At 46.0% G+C, this 21,551-nt stretch overlaps 1 protein-coding gene and 1 pseudogene across 2 annotated transcripts; one reads left to right on the forward strand and one right to left on the reverse strand.

Moving 5' to 3' along the window:
- Window positions 1–591: 591 nt before the first annotated feature.
- LOC132832478 (zinc-binding protein A33-like) lies at window positions 592–12,815 on the reverse strand. 2 transcript variants are annotated; one of them, XM_060850522.1, is made up of 6 exons: window positions 11,037–12,815; window positions 10,849–10,944; window positions 10,522–10,755; window positions 6,577–6,599; window positions 5,371–5,432; window positions 592–2,030 (listed from the first exon to the last, which is right to left on the reverse strand). In XM_060850522.1, the coding sequence occupies exons 1-6, from the start codon at window positions 11,442–11,444 to the stop codon at window positions 1,480–1,482; spliced, it is 1,374 nt and encodes a 457-aa protein (XP_060706505.1). In that variant the 5' UTR covers window positions 11,445–12,815; the 3' UTR covers window positions 592–1,479. The 2 variants fall into 2 exon arrangements, with proteins under 2 accessions (XP_060706505.1, XP_060706504.1); XM_060850521.1 differs by having other exon boundaries at window positions 5,371–5,489; window positions 11,037–12,814.
- Window positions 12,816–16,467: 3,652 nt separating this feature from the next.
- LOC132832957 (E3 ubiquitin-protein ligase TRIM39-like) lies at window positions 16,468–19,444 on the forward strand (annotated as a pseudogene).
- The last annotated feature ends 2,107 nt before the right edge of the window (window positions 19,445–21,551 follow it).

Consider the following 21,551-nt stretch of genomic DNA (forward strand, 5'->3'; position numbering starts at 1 on the left):
GAAGGGGATATTGGGAAGGGGAGGATTCATCATCACCATATGTAAAACTGGATGATTCAGGAGTGAGATTCTGATGTTTGCTTTATCACAAACAGATGTTAAAGACAATGTGGGATTTTTATTTTCCCCTGAGACATGATGGATTTACAGGCAAGATCAGGGAAGGTGGAGCGGAAACGGGTGAAATGATTTGTGATTCTCCATAATCCAATGAAACGGCAGCAGAGATTTCCAGCCCAGAGGGCCCAATCCTGTTCCTGTAAATGTGAAAGCAAATCTGCCTCTGTCTGAAGAGGAGACTTCAGATCCCGTTGTGAGGAGATGCAGGGAAGGTCCCCCTGTTCCTGATCAGCATTCTTCACACAACAATCAGGACCAGCAAACAAAAAAGACCTTCCGAAGAAGTGCCACTGGGCCCAGAACGTTAACTTTGCTTTCTCTCCATGGATGATGCCAGACCAGCTGAGCTTTTCCAGCAACTTCTGTTTTTGTTTCTGATTAGCAGTTTTTCGGATTTTAAATTACGTAACAAATCGATGAATTTAACTGTGAAGTTAAAATGTATTAAACAAAGTAGCTTCTTAAAGCTTGTATTTTTATTGTGCCTTCCAAGAATGAGAATAATTCGAGTGGAAAATGCCCATTCGGCGATTGTCAGTGCTTTGTTGGTGCCAGAAAACACATCATATAAATTATAATTCAGCACATACAGGGACAATATTAACAAGGTCACAGATAGACAGTGTTTGATTCATGCTTTTGATAAAACAGATGATTACATGGTGGTGATTGAAGGATTATTTCACTGATAGACACAATGAAGACAGCCAATAAATCAGGCAATTAATGAAAACTGTAACCACAGTTACTTTCCAGTGTGCACCAACTTAACTGTATTTAAAATGGTTCAATATCTGATCATGACGTCCAAAATCAGTTCACCCCCCACTTTCAAATCTGAAATGGTTTGCAAATCAATATTTCCAGCAATTTCACCCCATGTGGATATTCAAATACTTCTCAGACATATTCTGACTCTAATTTTAAATAGGCTCCCACAGACAGAGGAGATTCCTTTCCTCCATTTGATGACAGAGTAGTGACATGCTGGACAATATTTACAGGCCTGAGCAAAACAAGTTGCTTCTCAGTGTCATTGTGTCGCATGTGTAATATACATTACGGCAACATGGTGAGAGTCTGAACAAAATCAATATGACATTTCTGTTATGCTTCCAAGAAACAAAACAAATTAACAAAAAAAACAATTTAATGACCCAGGCAGCATGAGAACAACCCTCCTTCTTTCTCCCAGCCCTACACAGCTCCTTGCTGATCTTTCAGTTCCCAGTTCTGATACAGGGTTTATTTCCAGAATGTTAACCTGGCTTCTCTCTCCACCTGTGACTGAGACCGACCCCCATCAGTTTACAGCTGGCAGGAGGCAGGGGGACGGGGTGGAATTATGGGATGGATCTGTCAGTGCCCTTTAATCCCACAAATTGTCAGTGGGCCGGAGTTTTTCCCATCGTCATGCTCTCCCAGATAGAAGATGGGAAAGAGCCTCTCCGTGAAAGTGTGGGTGAAAGTGTGGAGATGGGACATGGTGTCCGCATTGTAAAATGACACCTGTCCACCCTCATAGTCCAGGAAAATCCCGATCTTCCGGAGATTCACACTCGGGGAGAGGGGAATTTCAGAGGGGGAGGTGGCAGCAAAATAACCACATCCTGGTAACAGCCACACAGCCCAGACTCCGGTCTCCAGGCTTGGGTCATCCTCACATTTCCTCTCCACAGACTCTCGGGCCACACCCAGAAACCATTCCGTCTTCTCCCCCACCTCCACCTCCCAGTAATGTCTCCCTGATGTGAATCCCTCTGATCCCAGAACACATTCCCAGGGAACAAATCTCTCCGGGGAGTTAGGGAGCGGCTGCCGTTTGTCTCCGAGTCTCACACTGGTCCGGTCCTCAGACAGGATGAGCCGGGGATGCGCTGTGTTCGGATCCAGAGTCACAGGGGCTGGAGCTGGGGAGAGATCAAATAACACCGTCAGAGAAAGGGAGGCAAAGAGAGGACAGGGAGAGTGAGGGGAGCAGGTAGTGAGGGATTGAGAGACAGAGGTGGTTGGGAGTGGAGGTGATATAGGGCAAGTCTGGAAAAGGGAAGTTTGAAGGAGAGAAGGGTCAGGGAAAGGGGAGTGAGTGAGGGAGAGTGCAGTGAGTGATGAGAATGGAGGAATGAGGAGGAAGGATGGGTAAGGTGGAAGGCTGGGGAGGGAACAGTGAGGGAAGTGAGAGGGATCATTTGGAAGGGAGTGGGTGAGGAAATGAAGTAGACAGGAAGAACAAATCCTTAACCTTAATTTTATCGTAGGAGGGAAGGGAAGGTTAAAGAGAGGGGAAGAGAGAGGAGGTGTGGGTCATAGGATGGAGAGTGAGGAGAGGTGGGAGAGAGAGGAGGGTAGAGTGAAGGGGCGATATGAGAAAGAGAGAGGTGTGGAGAATGAGGGGGAGTTCAGAGGGAGGTGAGCAATGGGAGGTTTGACTGCCCAGGTGAGAGCAATGAAAGGGGTCAACCGAGGGATGTAGAGGGAGAGAGCAGTTTGGGGAGCGCAGCATCATCTGGAGAGCCAGGAGGAGTGGGGAGAAGAAGGGGGAATTATGGAGAGGGGAAGTGTGGTGGTAGTGGCAAGGGGGAGTGCACTGGGGAGGCTAAACTGAAGCACAAGGTGAGGGGAGAGCGAGGGGCAGAGAGTGTGGCAGAAGTGGAGGGAGAAGAAGCACTAGGGGTGAGTGAAGAGTGAACTCACAGAAGATGACGGCGACTGTGTGGTTTGAAATTAAATTGATGAAATTTCAATAAATGCCTGATCTGGAGGAGCCAGTGTTGGAGTAGGGTGGACAAAATTAAAAACCATACAACACCAAGTTATAGTCCATCAGGTTTATTTGGAAGCACTAGCTTTCAGAGTGCTGCTCCTTCATCTGGTAGTTGTGGAGTGGGATCATATGACACAGAACTAATATATCAAAAGACTACAGTATCATGCAAATGAAATTATGTATTGAACAAACTAATTGTTATGAAGAGTTTCATCTTTTAGAATGGGTTGCAGGTTTCGGTGCATTAGTACGTAAATCCCAGCACTTCTTTAAGTCACATTCCCGAGATAACTTAAGGTTTTATCAAAAAAGAAAATGACACCTAAGCTCAGACAACGCGTTAAAAGTGTGAGGCTATCTGCATCCCAACCTTGAGTCAGACTGGCTCTATTTCCAAAATGAAATTTCAAAATATGACATATTAACTGTCTGCATTGATTGCACGCAGATTGTGCATTTTTGAGCAACATAGAATATGTCTGCAAATATAATTCTGCAAATACAAAATCATCCCATAGACTTATGTGCGTGCAGGAGAGAGACAGAGAGAGAGAGAGAGAGAGTGTGAGTGTGTGCATTTGAGTGTGTACATGTGAGAGTGAGTGCACATGAGAGAGTGTATGTTTGCATGTGTGCAACTAAGTGTGCATTTGGTAAAATGTGTGAGTATGAATGTTATGGGGTATAAGCCTGTGAGAGGGTGTATGTGTGGGTATGAGTGCGGGGGGTGTATATATGTGTGTATGAGAGTGTGTGAACATGTAAGAATGTGTGTGTATGTGTACTTGTGTGTATGCATGTGCAAGAGAGTGCATAGGGTCACTTGTAGTGGGACCTGAACCCAAAGTCCTGGTTAAGACCATCCTCATGGGTACCGAACTTAGTTATCAGCCTCTGTTATAATTTGTTAAAACTCTGCTACATTTCGATAAGAAAGATATCAAAACGTTTTTTGATTTCTTGGCCAGTTTGTTTTGAATGATCGTCACCTGAGCCCAAATATCCCTGGAAGATGATAGGTGTGAGCTATGCAGGGCTGGGGCCTATCAGTTGGGAGGCAGTGTGGAGAGTTTGGGTGGGGGGCGGAGGTGAGAAGATCACCAGATGAAATGAAGTCAGTGACCATGGTTGTCACAATGGGCTGATGTTTCATTGTGGCTTCTTGATCCAGGGAGTGATAGAAAGAGGTATCTGAGAGCTGGCACTCAGCCTCCACAATGCAGAGGTCAGTTTCTCAGACTATAACAGCCCCACCCTGATCAGCAGGCTTCATAACAAAGTCAGGGTTGGATCTGAGAGCACTGTCTCCAAGCTGACAGCCCACCAACCCCACACAGCTCACTTCTACTTCCTTCCCAAATTCACAACCAAACTCATTGTTTCTGCCTGCTCCTGCCCCACAGAACTCATCGCTTCCTACTTTAACTCAATCTTTTTTCCCCTGGTTCAGTCGCTGTCCACACATTCCTCAGAAGATTTATGGCAGTTTCAGAATTTCCAGTTTGCAGACATTAGTTGCCTCCTCTTTACCATGGATGTGCAATGCCTCTACACCTCCATCCCCCACCAGGATGGTCTCAGGACTCTCCACTTCATCCTGGAAAAATGGCCTGAACTGTCCCTACCCCCCACCACCCTCCTCCCCTTGGCCAAATTCATCCTCGCCCTGAACAACATCTCTTTTAACTGCTCTCATTTTCTTCAGGTCAGAGGGGTGGCCATGGGTACCCACATGGGTCCTAGTTATGCCTGTGACATGGGTCCTAGTTATGCCTGTGTCTTTGTGGGGTATGTAGAACATTCCTGTTCCAGTCTTGTTCTGGCCCTAAAGAAAAACTCTTCATTCAATATATAATGATATCCTCAATGTTGCCTCCCCCTCTTGTCTGGAATTGGAAACATTTTTAAATTTTGCTTCGAGATATCATTGCAATTTCCCTTTCACCAGGTCAATCTCTGACTCCTCCTTTCCTCAACATCTCTGCCTCCATTTCTGGGGATACACTGGACACCAATATCCACTACAAACCCACTGACTAATACAGTTATCTGGACTATAAATCTTTGCACCCTGCTTCCTGTAAAGATTCCATTCTATTCTCCCAGTTAGAGTCATAGAGTATTCGAGATGAACAGCATGGAAACAGACCCTTTGGTCCAACTTGTCTATGCCAACCCAATCTACTCCCACCTGCCAGCACCGGGCCCATATCCCTCCAAACCCTTCCTATATGGAGCCAGCCCAGTATCTTCTAGAAATCCTGTTTCCATGCTCTATTCCTCTGGTTAGACAGAACCCTTCACTGCTCTAACACACAGAAATGATGACTTCAGAAAATTATCCAAATGGACCCACGGAAAGTCCAATATTTCCAGGGAGAATCTCCCAGAATTAACAATTAGTGATGTGAAAATGTAAACTGGGGCCTTGGAGACCCTACACAACTGGATTTATCATCAGGAAAATGAATATGCATGTTTACCTGGGTGAATGGTGTGTATCATTTCTCTCCAGACTGTGTACTGTAAAGGGCCGGCGAACTGTCTGAGAGACAGAGAGCTATCAGCAGCTGAGCATTCGCTCACATCCACAGTAAACTTGCTAATATAAAAAAATTGAAATCACAAGTTCCGCTTTGTTAGAATATTAATGAAATAATTTAAATGGTCAAGTTTTCAGCATTGTTCACGATTCAGTCAACGTGCTAGAAAGTGAAATGTTTACCTTATCTTTGTAACTGACCCAAAAAGAATTTGGTAATGCAAGAACAAGGATTGGAAACCCCAAGATCCAATGAAAGGCCCATATCCTGATAACAGATCAGAGACTGAGACATCACACACCATGGAGATGATGTATATTCCCTCCATCCCCTTGCTGTATTATAAACAGAGCTTGTGGAACAAAGACAAAAAAATCTGAAACATCTAAAAACCTCATCACCAACTGTGTAATACATGGGTCCCACAACCCACCGAGAATCCTGCACCTCTACTTCCACCCTCCTGATCATCTCCGATTTTAGTCTCTCCCCTCATTGGAGGTTGGACCTTCAGCTGCCAAGACCCTCAGCTCTGGAATTCCCTCCCTGAACCTCTCCATCTCTCTATTCCTCTTTCCTCCTTTCAGATGCACTAAAACCCACAGCAATCATCTGGGTTAATATCTCAGTGACACTTTTCTATACTTTCCAACACTCCTGTAAAATAACTCAGGACATTACAATACACTGATTAAAGTTTTTTTTATTTTGGATTTATGATTGCCTTTATAAAGGTTGCAGTGTGAGTTAGTGTTATAAAAAGTAAAACAAAAAATGATTTCCCCTTGAAACTCTGACTGTCTCAGGTTGGTCAGGAGCCATGCAGGGACAGGGATGGCCATTCCCTGGAGACATGGGGCGTGTGTCTCTCTCAGGGTCAGGGGGAAGGTCACAGTCACACAAACTGCCCAAGGCAGGGCAGTGATCACCTCCAGCCTGAAAACCAGGTTGTACTATTTACAGGCATCTTTTCATTGTAGAAGCGTTGTATAGAAGCCTGTTCCAAACCTGTAATTAGCTTCTTATTATAAAACACTCCTGTGCGAACCATAATGTGAATAACTGCCATCCCATGAATGACCCTTTAAAGTGGCAACAATAACCAGGAAATAACTGGGCAGAGTTTCAGTAAAGAGCATGCCCTACCTTTTCTTCCGACAAGCTTCCTCCTGAAAGAAATTAATCACAAACAGTGAGGATGGCAGTAACAGATTTCTGGAGGAGACAGACAGGCTGCTGAAATGAGCAGACACAACATGGAAGTGTAACGTGATACATTTTGGAAGGAAGATTGAGGAGGGGGTAAAATAAATTGGAACTGCCCATCAGTCCCGTTCACATACACAGTGACTCTCACACTCCCACTGTATCAGGCACACCCACACACTCTCCACATGGAACTGGAACTGGATGACAATGGGAGTTCCTGGAGATAATTAAACTTGGGGAACTGAGATAATAACAAAACAAGTAAAAACATCACAACCCATTCCCGGGAGGGTCTCGGTATTCCCAAGTTTCTCCAGACAATGTGGGAGCGTTTAGTTCAGGAACAGCATCGGAATCAGCCAGTCACAGACACAATTTAGTTAGAGTCATTGAGTCAGAGAGTCATAGAGATGTACAGCATGGAAACAGACCCTTCAGTCCAACCCGTCCATGTCGACCAGATATCACAATCCAATCTAGCCCCACCTGCCAGCACCCGGCCTAAATCCCTCCAAACCCTTCCTATTCATATACACATCCAGATGCCTTTTAAATGTTGCAATTGCACCAGTCTCCACCACTTCCTCTGGCAGCTCATTCCATACACGTACCACCCTCTGTGTGAATATGTTGCCCCTTAGCTCTCTTTTATATCTTTCCTAAACCTATGCCATCTAGTTCTGGACTTCCCAACCCCAGGGAAAAGACTTTGTCTATTTATCCTATCCATGTCCCTCATGATTTTGTAAACCTCTATACGGTCACCCCTCAGTCTCTGATGCTCCAGCGAAAACAGCCCCAGCCTGTTCAACCTATCCCTATAGCTCAAATCCTCCAACTCTGACAACATCCTTGTAAATCTTTTCTGAACCCTTTCAAGTTTCACAACATCTTTCCAATCGGAAGGAGACCAGAATTGCATGCAATAATCCAACAGTGGCCTAACCAATGTCATGTACAGCCGCAACATGTACCCAATACTCTGACCAATAAAGGAAAGCATACCAAACGCTTTCGTCACTATCCTATTTACCTGTGACTCCACTTTCAAGGAGCTATGAACCTGCACTCCAAGATGTCTTTGTTCAACAACACTCCCGAGGACCTTACCATTAAGTGTATAAGTCCTGCTAAGATTTGCTTTCCCAAAATGCAGCACCTTACATTTATCTAAATTAAATGGATGGCACAATGGCTTAGTGGTTAGTACCGCTGCCGCATAACACCAGGGACCCAGGTTCGATTCCAGCCTTGGGCAACTCTCTGTGCGGAGTTAGCACATTCTCCCCGTGTCCGCATGGGTTTCCTCCGGGTGCTCTGGTTTCCTCCCACAGTCCAAGGATGTGCAGGTCAGGTGAATTGGTCATGCTAAAATTGCTCATAGTGTTAATGCATTAGTCAGAGGGAAATGGGTCTGGGTGTATTACTCTTCGGAATATTGGTGTTGACTTGTTCGCCGAAGGACCTATCTCTGCACTGTAGGGAATCTAATCTAAGCTCCATCTGCCACTTCTCAGCCCATTGGCCCATCTGATCAAGATCCCGTTATAATCTGAGATAACCTTCTTTGCTGTCCACTACACCTCCAATTTTAGTGTCATCTGCAAACTTGCTAACTGTACCTCTAATGCTCACATCCAAATCACGTATATAAATGGGGAAATGTGGTGGACCCAGCACCAACCCTTGTGGCACTCCACTAGTCACAGGCCTCCAGTCTGAAAAACAACACTCCACCACCACCCTCTGTCTTCTACCTTTCAGCCAGTTCTGTATCCAAATGGTGAGTTCTCCCTGTCTTCCGCGAAACCTAACCTTGCTAATCAGTCTCCCATGGGGAACCTTGTCGGACACCTTACTGAAGTCCATATAGACCACGTCCACCATTCTGCCTTCATCAATGCTCTTTGTTACTTCTTCAAAAAACTCAATTGAGTTTGTGAGACATGATTTCCCATGCACAAAGCCATGTTGGCTATCCCTAATTAGTCCTTGCCTTTCCATATACATGTACATCCTGTCCCTCAGGATTCTCTCCAACAACTTGCCCACCACCGACATTAGGCCCGCTGGTCTTTGTTCCCTGGCTTGTCCTTACCACCCTTTTTAAACAATGGCACCACGTTAGCCAACCTCCAGTCTTCCGGCACCTCACCTGTGACTATCAATGATATAAATATCTCAGTAAGAGGCCCAGCAATCACTTCTCTAGTTTCCCACAGAGTTCTCGGTACACCTGATCAGTTCCTGGGGATTTATTCACTGTTATGCATTTCAAGACATTCAACACTTCCTCCTCTGTGATATGGACATTTTTCAAGATTCCACTTTCTATATCTCTACATTCTATATCTTCCATGTCCTTTTCCACAATAAATACTGATGCAAAATACTCATTTAGTATCTCTCCCATCTCCTGTGGCTCCACACAAAGGCTGCCATGCTGATCTTTGAGGGGCCCTATTCTCTCCCCAGCTGCCCTTTTGTCCTTAATGTATTTGTAAAAACACTTTGGATTCTCCTCAACTCTATTTGCCAAAGCTATCTCATGTCTCCTTTTTGTCCTCCTGGCTTCTTTCCTAAGTATACTCCTACTGCCATTATACTCTTTGAAGGATTCACTCGATCTATCCTATCTATACCTGACATGTGTTTCTTTCTGGTTTTTAACCAAAACCAAATTTCTCTGGTCATCCAGCAGTCCCTATACCTACCAGCCTTTCCTTTCACCCTAACAACAAGATAATTTCTCTGGACTCTTGTTATCTAATTTCTGAAGTCTTCCCATTTTCGAGCCATCCCCTTACGTGCGAATATCTGCACCCAATCAGTTTTTGAAAGTCCTTGCTTTATACCATCAAAATTGGCCTTCCTCCAATTTAGAACTTCAACTTTTAAATCTGGTCTACCCTTTTCCATCAATATTTCAAAACTAATAGAATTATGGTCGCAGGCGCCAAAGTGCTCCCCAACTGACACCTCAGTCACCTGCCCTGCCTTATATCCCAAGAGTAGGTCAAGTTTTGCACCTTCTGTGGTATGTATATCCACATACTGAATCAGAAAATTTTCTTGGACACACTTAACAAATTCCTCTCTCTCTAAACCATTAACAACCCGTCTATGTTTGGTAAGTTAAAATCCACGACCATAACCATCCTATTATTCTTACAGATATCTGAGATATCCTTAAAATTTGTTTCTCAATTTCCCTCTGAATATTAGGCGTCTATAATACAATCACAATAATGTGATCATCCCTTTCTTATTTCTCAGTTCCATCCAAATAACTTCCCTGGATGTATTTCCAGGAATATCCTCCTTCAGTACAGCTGTAATGCTATGTAAGCACAGAACCAGACCCTTTGATCCAACTCATCCAGTATTCCAAAAGTGGCCTAACCAACGTCATGTACAGCCACAGAATGACCTCCCAACTCCTAAACTCAATGCTCTGTCCAGTAAAGGAAGGCATACCAAATGCCTTCTTCTCTATCTTACTCACCTGCAATTCCACTTTTAAGGAACTATGAACAAGGTCACTTTGTTCAGCACCACGCCCCAGTAACTTGCCATTAAGTGTATTAGTCCTGCCATGATTTGTCTCTTCAAAATGCAGCACCTCACATTTATCTAAACTCCATCTGCCACACCTCAGCTCATTGCCCCATCTGATCAAGATCCTGTTGTTCTCTGAAATAATCTTCTTCGCTGTCCATTACACTTTCCATTTTTGGTGTTCTCTACAAACTTACTAGCAATACCTCCTATGTTCACATCCAAATCTCTTTTTTTCAGTAATTGCTATATCAACGTAATAATTATCTTTTTGCTGTAACTGGGTGAAGGTTCCATTACCTAACCTGGAATATAATCTCTCACCTTCAGAAATATCAGATCGTCCTTTTGCTCCATCTGTTTCTGCAACTCTGAGAGTTTCTCCTCAATAGAATGTAAATACTCCTGAATCTCTCGAAGATTTTGCTCCATTGTTTCTACAGTCCTCTCCTCTTCTTCCCTGAGATCTCTGAGTAAACGCTGCTCTTTCTCAGTGAGAATCTGGTGCATTTTAGTGAACTCGGATGTGATGTGGGTCTGCAGACTGCTCGCCTGTTCCTACCAAATGAAATGTGAAACCTCATTAATGTCCCGCGGTAAAGGGAACAAAACTAACCGAGATCCCAGAAAATCAGCACAGGGAGAGCTCACCCTCACTTCGGAAATCTTCCGTTTCTGGGTCAGTTCGATTTGTAGAGCCTCCGATGTCGCCTCTGTGAGAGAATCTAAGGAAGATTTCAGCTTATTCTGACATCAGGAGAGAAAAATCACAGAATTGAATTGTGATTAGACGGCAAAATGTGGTAAATCTCTCGCCCTCCAATACATCCCCCTTTTACCTTGTAGATTTCAACAGCCTCTTTAATCGGGATGAAACGGTGCTCTCTGTGTTCCGCAGTGACACAAAACACACAGAGCAATTTCTTGTCAGTTCGGCAAAACAGCTTTAGATCTTCCTGATGTTCCTCACAGTGAGGTTTACTTTCCTTGTCTTTCGGATCCAGCTTTAATTTTCGAGCTTTCTCCGCCAGATTCGCTAAGGCCCGATTTACCCTGAGGTTTCTTTCCGGAAACTCCTCTCTACATTCCGGGCAGGAGTTTTTCTCCTTCTTTTCCCAACTCTGGGTGATACAGGAGCGGCAGAAGTTGTGCCCACATTCCAGTATAACCGGCTCGGTGAAGAAATCCAGACAAATGGCACAAACTGCCTCCTCGGTCCAACTCTCTCCCTGCTGTCTGGACGCCATGTTCACCCTCAGTACTTCCTGATTCAAATCGGTTTTACTGTGGATGATGACGCGCTGGTGAACACATTCACTTCAACGATTCCCCGACGAATACACAGGTTCGAATACCTTAAGCTTGTCTGTCTTATTGATACTTTGACAGGAAGTAAAGAAATGTCAATATGTTGAAGAAGAAATAGGGCTGATCGTAGATTCACAGTCAGAGAGATGTACAGCGTGGAAACAGACCCTTCGGTCCAGCCGACCAGATATCCCAACCCCATCTCGTCCAAACTGTCAGTACCCGGCCCATATCCTTCCAAACCCTTCCTATTCATATACCCATCCAGATACCTCTTAAATGTTGCAAGTGTACCAGCCTCCACCACATCCTCTGGCAGCTCATTCCATACACGTACCACTCTCTGCATGAAAAAGTTGCCCCTTTGGTCTCTTTTATATCATTCCCCTCTCACCCTAAACCTATGCCCTCTAGCTCTGGACTCGCCCACCCCTCGGAAAATCTTTATCTATTTATCCAATCCCATGCCTCCTTATAAATTCTATAAGGTCACCCCTCAGCTTCCGACGCTCCAGGGAAAACAGCGGTAGCCTATTCAACCTCTCCCTTTTAGCTCAAATCCTGGTGTTGAACCCTGGCCGAGAGTGTGAAATTTCATGGAATGTAAACACTGGGCTGGGCCAGAGAGAGAGAGAGAGGAAGAGAAGGCGGAAATCTGCCCATGAAAGTTTCCAACCTGAAACGTCGACTCCTCTTCCCCACTACTTTTTTCCAGCTCCACGCTTCATCCACTCTGACTCTCCAGCTTCTCCACGGAGATCTGCAGGGAGCGAGTTTTCCTTATGGGAGAACATCCTGGATTTTAAGCTGCGACTGTTTCAAGTGCGTTGGAATTGAAGCTGAACTTTGGTGCTGGTTGGTAGCAAAACAGTAAATGCTGGCGATAGCAGCGGGTCAGAGACACCAGGCTAACGTTTCGAGTCTGGGTGACTCTTCGTCAGATACTGGGGGGATGCTTTCTCTGACTGGAGAGTTTATAAATAGTGAGATCAGTAAGGCTCGAGGATTAAATCTGAAAACGGGAGAGGAGGAAATGAAGCGTGAAGATTATTGGGTGAACCTGAAGCTGTTTTCTGAAACTGAGCAAAAACTTTTTCCCGCTGGGAAAGGACTTCTCGAGTCCCGCGCCGCTTCCGCTGCGTTTCTCTAGGTTTCTCCCTCCACCGACTGAGTTTCTTCTGATCAACATCTGATCTTGCTTAGCAAACACCAGGCTTAGCGTTTCCTGCCGATCAATGAAGCTGTGGAGACCTCCCACAAGGACAATAAACAAAAGACTCGCTTGATCCAGTCGTCCGGGAGTTTCAAGAAACCCTTTTGTGATTGACTCTCCCGGTGGGAATCTTGGAAATCTTTCACAGAAAACAAACGGCTGTTTTGTAACTGCAAACAAAAGGAGGAAAGATTTCCGAAGTGAGGGTGAGTTCTCCCTGTGCTGATTTTCTGGGATCTCGGTTAGTTTTGTTCCCTTTATCGCGGGACATTAATGAGGTTTCACATTTCATTCTGTAGGAACAGGCGAGCAGTCTGCAGACCCACATCACATCCGAGTTCACTAAAATGCACCAGATTCTCACTGAGAAAGAGCAGCGTTTACTCAGAGATCTCAGGGAAGAAGAGGAGAGGATTGTAGAACCAATGGAGAAAAACCTTCGAGAGATTCAGGAGAATTTAAATTCTGTTGAAGAGGAACTCTCAAAGTTGCAGAAACAGATGGAACAAATTTGGGGGAGGATAGTTCTGAAGGTGAGGGAAGGTATTGCTGGTGGGTTCAGTGTAAGGTCACTGTCGCTTAGGAAGAGGCGCAGTCCAGATACACAGGATGGAGCAGTTCAGTTATGAAGAGGTGCTGGATCGGCTCGGCGAGCGATCTTTAGGTCAGAAAGTCACAGGACATCAGGTTTATTTGAAATCACAAGCTTTCGAAGCGCTGCTCCTTTGTGACATGAAGTACAGCAGCGATCCGAAAGCTTGTGATTTTAACGAAACCTGTTGGACTAGAACCTGTTGTCATGTGACTTCTGACCTTGACCACCCCAGCCCAACACTGGCACCTCCATGTTACGTCTTCTTTAGAGCAGAAAAGAATGAGACCGGATCTGATTAAAGCGTACACGATGAAAAGGGGTCTGGGCAGGATGGAGAGAGAGAAGCTGTTGCCATTATTCGAAGCGTCATCATCGAAGGGAGGGACAATGTTAAGAGGAATAGGAGATTTATGTGGGATTTAGGGAAAATGTTTTTCGTTTAGGGCGATGGGAGTCTGGAGTGGATTGTTTGCGATGGTTTAAGGTGGAAACCTTTTTTTTAAAAAGTCCTTGGATGAGCTCTTGAACTGCAGTAACATTCACGGCTAAGGGTCAAATGCTAAAATGTGAAATGAATGTAGATAGGTCAGTGCAGGTTCGATGGGCCGAATGGGCCGTGGTTTCAGATCGTACCGGACACAGGAGCAGGTGAGTCTTGTTTGCGATTAGATTAGGTTCCCTCCGGTGTGGAAACAGGCCATTTGGCTCAACAAGTCCCCACCGCGGTGCGGAGGAGGGAGGGCAGATCTGAAGACCTCCTCGTGGGTCTGCTCCTGGGCCTGGCCAAACTGGCCATAAACAGGTCCAGGCAGCGGCCGTGGAAGGGGTCGTCAGGGCCGACTGCCTGCCCCTCTTCCGCGGCTACGTTAGGGCCCGGGTGTCCTTGGAGAAGGAGCACGCGGTGACCACCAACACCCTGGAGTTGTTCAGGGAGAGGTGGGCACCGCAGGGAGTGGAGTGCATTATTTCCCCCTCCAACTCTATTTTGATTTAGTCCCTGCCCTCCCCTTCACTGTTTTGATCACACAGCATTGCCCTTTGATGTGAAGGGCACTGCTTGTCACTGGCCACTCCGGCGTTTTCCTTTCTTCCTGGTGGTGGAAATTAAATAAAGATTTGTGTACTTTGTGTCTCTCACTGTGTCTCACACCTGCACACACACACCACGGGTGTTGGGGAAAATAAGCACTACCGCAGTTAGGCGGCAGTGTGGGGGTTAATAAAAATAAACGAAAATTAAGAAAAAGAAAAAAAAACAAGTCCACACCGACCTTTCGAAGAGAAACCCGCCCGGACCCATTCCCCTACCCTATTACCGACATTTACCACGGCCTAATGCACCTAACACTATGGGCAATGTAAGTATGGCCAAATCACCTGACCTGCACATTTTTGGACTGTGGGAAGAAACCGGAGCACCCGGAGGAAGTCCTGGCAGACACGGGGAGGATGTGCAAATTCCACACAGACAGTCGCCTGAGGTTGGAATCGAACCCGGTGTCTGGCGCTATGAGGCAGCAGTGACCTCCCCGTGACGAGACCAGCGTTTTTCAGACAACCAGAACCTTCCATGAGGCATTAACCGACGAATTATTTCATTTTCTGTTTGTACTTCTCAGGGTCGTACTTTGTCTATATTGGCTGCTCCATTTCCCGAATTCACTTGTGGGTGTACATTGTTTCTGGGATGGGGGGGTGAGGTGCTGGTCTCTCTTTGCTGCCTCCCCCTGACAGACCCTCAGAACTACAGGAAGAAAACGTTCGTGATAAGAGCAGGAAAGGTGAAGACAGACATTGATGGGAAAAGCTCAGCAGATCTGGCAGGATGTGTGCAGAGAAAGCAGAGTTGACGTTTCGGGTCCGGTGACCTTCATCAGACCCAGAAAAAGTGAGGAATGCCTTTGGTGGTTAAGATCCCCACCAGGGGAGGGCTCTCTGAGTGAACTCCATGGCTGTACTTTTACTGGAAAGCACCGACAAAATTAAACGTTTTTGTGCATTCAGGGGGAAACTGTTTTATTTTCATCGAATTCCCGCACTCGCCCACTGTCTGTGAAATCCCAGAAATACCGGTATCCTACCGGAAATAAATTCTCGTGAGCTTTACACTTGGGTTGTCATTCTTTCCGGGATCCCCAAGTTTTGTTTTCTCTTAGAATATCGAGTCTGAGACGCAACGAAATCAAAACCAGCCCAGTGCAGAACATGTCTTTTATTTTTTTAAAAAAAAACTTCAATGGAGACAGTTCCATCCCATTCCGGACAGGTCTCCCACATCCCACCCCTCTGCTGTCAAACTCACACGTGTCCAGTACATACAGCACCAAGCGCAAACCCCCTCCCCTGGACTCCTGGTGAAAGGAAATCTGGGTTTTAATATTCTCTGCCTTACTTTGAAATCCATGACTTCTCTACTCTCTCTATGTTTACCAGATCAGCTCCAGTGCAAACCCCTCTGAGATACTTGCACTCCTGCAACGCTGTCCTCTGGGAGGACCCTTGATTTGAGTTGCTCACTGATAGCTCTGTCTTCCGGTTGCCTGGGCCCGAATCTCTGGGTTGCCCTCCTTCCCCCTGACCCCTCGGTATCTCGACTTCGCTTTCACCCTTCTCCCTTCAAACATCCCTCTTTGGCCCGGCTGTTGTTCACACGACCTTCTAGCTCCAAATGGGCCTGGCTGCCGGGCTTTGTTTTATAACACTCCCGTGTTAAAAGACGTTTGTATAAGTTCACGAATAGGAAAGGTTTGAACAGATATGGGCTACTGGACACTGAAATCAATTCCTAAATATTCCAGCGGAGTCAAATTGGTGACATCGACTGTTCAATAATTACAGACTGAGGTGACAATGATCTCAGTAGCTGCTAGCGCCCTGGCAGAAAGTTTAAAGGCACTTACACAGTGAAGAGCAATGATAGATGTTAGTAATTCCGGTAAAGCCCTGGTAATAATTCAGCTGATAAATCCTGTTCTGAAAGGACTAAGGGAATCTAAGGCCTCGTATTAAATACTCACGTTGCCGGCTGTTAATGCCTTTTCACATTTTGTTTCCTGTGGGTTCCTCTGGGTAAGTGACTGAAGTTCCCAGCGCTGTATTTATTAACAGCGAAGGGGTCTGGATAAACCCAGGAAGGGAGCACGGATCTCAGGATATGAACCCGCGTTTCTCCAGGACACCTGAGCAGGATTTTGACCAGTGTGTTCGCGGGAGGACACACAGACATTGGAGAACGTGTGTGAACAGGCAGCTAACCGGTTCAGTGGATCCAGGCTCCTCGGTCAAGACGAGTGGCGGCAGAAAGTGCAAGTCTCTTCTGGATAGTGGAGGCCGCGTTGTGTCCTTTTTGGAGTGTTCTCGGCTCAAGCAGCTCAAGAGGTATTCAGGCAGAGGTTTCACAGCCTCAGAGAATCTACATTAAAATGGGGAGCGCAGCGAACTGACAGCGGTGTGAGTGAGAATTGAGATCAGCCGAATTATTTCAGTAGTCCCATTGACGGAGCAGGCAGGGAGCGAGGGAATCCGCTGTTCTTCCGGAATTTTGACCAAAGGCCCCAGTATCTCACTGCAATAATGCATGCTACAGTTTCCTCTCTCCCTTCCTCCGGATTTCTCTCCTCCTCTGTCTCCCCTTTCCTCCCTAAAGGACGTTGCCTTTTCCATTCCCCGCTCTCCCTCTCTCTGCCCATCCCTAAAGGTGCCCACGCCCCGTCCCTCCCTGCCCCTACTCTGTCTCCCCCTCTCGTGCTGTGTCTCCCTTATTTACATCCCTGTCCCTCTCTGCTCTTCCCCTTTCCATTTCCCCACTGGCCCTCTCTCCACCCTTACTCCACCGCCTCCTGCTGTCTCTCCCCACTCGCGCTGTCGAACATTTGACATTTTCTACACACTATCCCACACTCTTGTCTCCTCACACCCCAGGCCAGTTTCTACCCATTCACTCCTCTCCTCCTCACCCTTCTCCCCATCCCCCAGTGCCTTTCTCCATGGCTTCCCATTCTTCTCCCCATCACTGGTTGCCCTTCACCCCATACCGCTCCCCCTCCCCCTCAATTCCATAAGACCATAAGACATAGGAGTGGAAGTAAGGCCATTCGGCCCATCGAGTCCACTCCGCCATTCAATCATGGCTGATGGGCATTTCAACTCCACTTACCCGCATTCTCCCCGTAGCCCTTAATTCCTCGTGACATCAAGAATCTATCAATCTCTGAAACTTTTCCCCTCCCATCTCTCGCTGTCCTGTTCCTATCCCAGCTGCTTTTCCCCCTCCCTTTCCCCGTCCTCCTTCGCTTGACATTCTCCTGCCCCACTACTCACTGCCCCACTACTCACTGCCCTCTTCCTTTGATGTGTACATTAAAGATCTAGACATGAATGTACAGCCAGAAAATTCGCAAAAATCACATTAAAAAATCGGTGCTGTGTTAAATAGCGAAGATGAAAGCCCAAGACTACAGGATGATTTGGACTGGCTGGTTAGATGACTAAACAGTGGTAATTAGAATCAAGATTAGAGTGATGTTGGAAAAGCACAGCAGCTCAGGCAGCATCCGAGAGCAGGAAAACCGACAGTTCGGGCAAAAACCCTTCACCAGGAACGTGGAATCCAAACCTAAATGATGAATTTTGGGAACACGAACAAAAGCCAACACGTTGATTGATCAGATTGGAGGAAGCAGAGGGACCTTGGTGCGCATGTCCATAGATCCTGAAAGGCAGCAAGACAGGGAGATAAGGTGGACAACAAGGGATATGGTATACTTGCCTTCATTTGTCAAGGCATTGATTAGAAGAGCAAAGAGATGGAGCTGTATATAATGTTTTTTAAACCACAGCGAGAGTAGTGTTTCAGCGCTGGTGCCACATTGTAGGAAGGAGGAGAAATGGAGATATACAGCTGTGAGGACAGACTAAACAGACTGGGGTTGTTCACAGCAGTGAAGGCTGACGAGGGACCTGATTGAGGTGCACACAGTAAAGAGGGGCATGAATAGGTTAGCTACAGAGAGACCCCCTACTCGAGGCGTCCCTAACTCGGGGGGTTGGGGGGGCACGGATTTAAGGTAAGGAGCAGAAAATTTAGGGGGATTTGAAGGGAAAAAAGATGTCAGTGCGAGGATCTGGAACTCACTGCTCAAAAGAATGGTACGGGAAACACCATCAAGGCACTGAATAAGTATTTAGATAATTACTTTCTCAGGCTGCTCACCTTTCTCCCTCCAGCAGCCCAGTGCCCACACACCCCGCTCCTCCTTTCTGTCTTTCACGTTTCTATGCCTCCTTCCCTCGTGTTAAATTTGCCGAATACAGTTCGAACCGTGTGGGCACCTTAACAAGGAAAGTCACAGCAAGAAGCTGGATCTCTAACGGTGTTATTTGATCTCTCCCCCAGCTCCAGTCTCTCTGACTCTGGATCCGAACACAGCACATCCCCAGCTCATCCTGTCTGAGGACCGGACCAGTGTGAGACTCGGAGACACAGAGCAGCCTCTGCCTGACTCCCCGGAGAGATTTGATCCCTGTCCATGTGTCCTGGGATCAGAGGGATTCACATCAGGGAGACATTACTGGGAGGTGGAGGTGGGGGAGAAGACGGAGTGAAGAGTGGGAGTGGTCCGAGAGTCTTTCAGGAGGGGATAAGTTTCTGGAATGTGGAGCTGATTCCTGGAGATAGTTATGTTGCCCCCACATGGAATCCCCTCTCCCCGAGTGTGAATCCCCGGAAGATCGGGGTTTTCCTGGACTACGAGGGTGGACAGGTGTCATTTTACAATGTGGACACCATGTCCCATCTCCACACTTTCACCCACACTTTCATTGAGAGGCTCTTTCCCATCTTCAGTCCGGGAGGGAATGACGGCGGGAAAAACTCCGCCCCGCTGACAATCTGCGGGATTAAAGGGCACTGACAGATCCATCCCATAATTTCACCCCGTCCCCCTGCCTCCTGCCAGCTGTAAACTGATGGGGGTCGGTCTCAGTCTGGGGGAGAGAAGGAGGGGGAGAGAAGAAACAAATAGAAGCTCAATTGTAGAGAGGGACTGACTGGGTAGAATGAGCTGTGAGCTGCAGGAACCCGGGGACCTTCCTGCCTGTAATGTTGCTCCACAGGCGGGAGGTGGCGCTACATGACATATCTGGGCAGGGCCGCGGCCGTCCTGTTCTCAGTAAATTGAACAAATAAAGCTATTTTTAAACTAAAAATGGATTTGAGGTATAACTTCATCGCAGGGACCTCACAGCCAAAAACTCGAGGCACTTAACACCGTTATCCTGAGGTCTGTAAACAATTTATCCTTTTAAAGTATGATGTGGAGATGTTGGTGTTGGACTCGACCTTTTGCTCTAAATTCTGTGTCCCATGATCCTGCACCCTGGCGAGGGAGCAGATCTGCCAAATCTTGCACTTCCAAATAAACCTGTCAGACTTTCACCTGGTGTCGTGTGATTTTTTTTTTAAAAAACCTTTTTTAAAGTTAAAGGATTTCTGAATCTATTGTGCTGAAAGCAACAAATACTGGACATTACAGCGGGTCAGGCAGTATCCATGGAGAGAGAACAAGCTAAAAAAACCACCTCTTTTTCGGGCAGTGGGGTCCTGGTCCTCAGCCGCCGGGTGCAAACCCTGTCCATTATTCTCCTTCCATTACTTTACATCTCTGGCCCCTAGTATTTGCCCTCTTTATCTGGGCCTCACAATTTTATACACCGCATATCATCCATCTCTTCAGCCTACTCTACTTCAAACAAGCCTCTCCCATAATTAAAATTCTCCAGTTCCATAACACTGTTTTAAATCTCCTCTGCACCCTTCTGATGTGATCACACATTTGCTGTAATTAGTCCAGATTTCCTAGAGAGCACTCTGAAATCTCACTAGCAGTTAATTAGTAATAATTTACATTCCTTTACTGGCTGCAACCAAGACAATATCCACTGCGCCTTCTTATCACAACTGGCAGGATGGCTGGCTTGCCTTACAGACTGATGTGACATTTTAGTTGAAGTAACTATGAAGGACTTCCCTTCTCAACCTTTCCCCTTTCCTAAAGCATGGTGGCCGTTAGATTAACTCACCACTAGGTGTCCCTCTCTCATGAGAGAGCAGTACTATTTACCAGCCCTGCTATCGGCAGAGACCTGTGCACATGTTTCCACTGTAATGTTGATTTGTTGTGTGTTCCCACCTTCCCCAAATACATGTCCTCACACTTTGCGAGACTGAATCTTTGTCACTTTCTGTATTTTTGTCTTGGTCATCAGGCCAACATTTGGGAATAGATTCAAGAAGCAATTTCTAATGACAAAGGCTAATGGAAATTTGGAACTCACTATCCACGATCCTCTGTGGGGAGCCAGTCACTTGAAAGCCTCAAGATTGATATAGACAGGTATACCCTACACATATTTTATTATTAAGTCTCTGACTCAGCACAACTGAATCAAACTTTGCAGTTACTACTCAGTCAATATCTCTCCTAAAAAAAGGTGATTAGCACTGAAGATGGCACATAATATTTCTATTAAATTATTATAGATAGATTTGGAAAGTTATCTTCCTGAGGGCAGTCAGGGATGTGAAATAAATGCTGGCCTTACCAGTGATACTCAGGTTGCTTGATTGATTAAATATTTGAGAACACAAGACCTTTAAAAATTCCGTTTGCACATTCATTCAGATGTGGTTGCTCTTTTTAATCTCGACTTTGAAATATTGAGTCATCAATACTCATAATATTGTAGTTACTTGTAATTAGTCTGTTCAGACATGGTGTGACATAACTCTAGAGCTGGATGGTTTTGAACCCAGACATTCAGGCTCTAATATAGGGGCACCATGTCAGATGGTGAAGTCTGAAAATTAGGAATGATGACCACGAAATCATTATCAATTGTCACAAAACTTCACCTGATGAAGGAGCAGCGCTCCAAATGCTTGTGATTTCAAATAAACCAGTTAGACTATAAACTGCTGTAATAGGACTTCTGACCTTATCCATCCCAGGCACCTCCAAACCTTACCTGGACTGCCCTATATTTGACTCTGTTTCCCCAGCAGTACAGTTGATTTTTAATTGTCCTCTAGGCAAACAGGGATGGACAATGAATGCTGGTATAGCCAGTGATGCCCACTTCCCATGAATGAATAAGAGACAATTTTAACCTAAGCTTCCTTCCCAGGTACTCAACACTTGCCCTCCCACTTGATGTGATCCCATTTGCAAATAGTTGTGA

This window comes from Hemiscyllium ocellatum, chromosome 35 (assembly GCF_020745735.1).
Source record: "Hemiscyllium ocellatum isolate sHemOce1 chromosome 35, sHemOce1.pat.X.cur, whole genome shotgun sequence".
NCBI lineage: Eukaryota > Metazoa > Chordata > Chondrichthyes > Orectolobiformes > Hemiscylliidae > Hemiscyllium > Hemiscyllium ocellatum.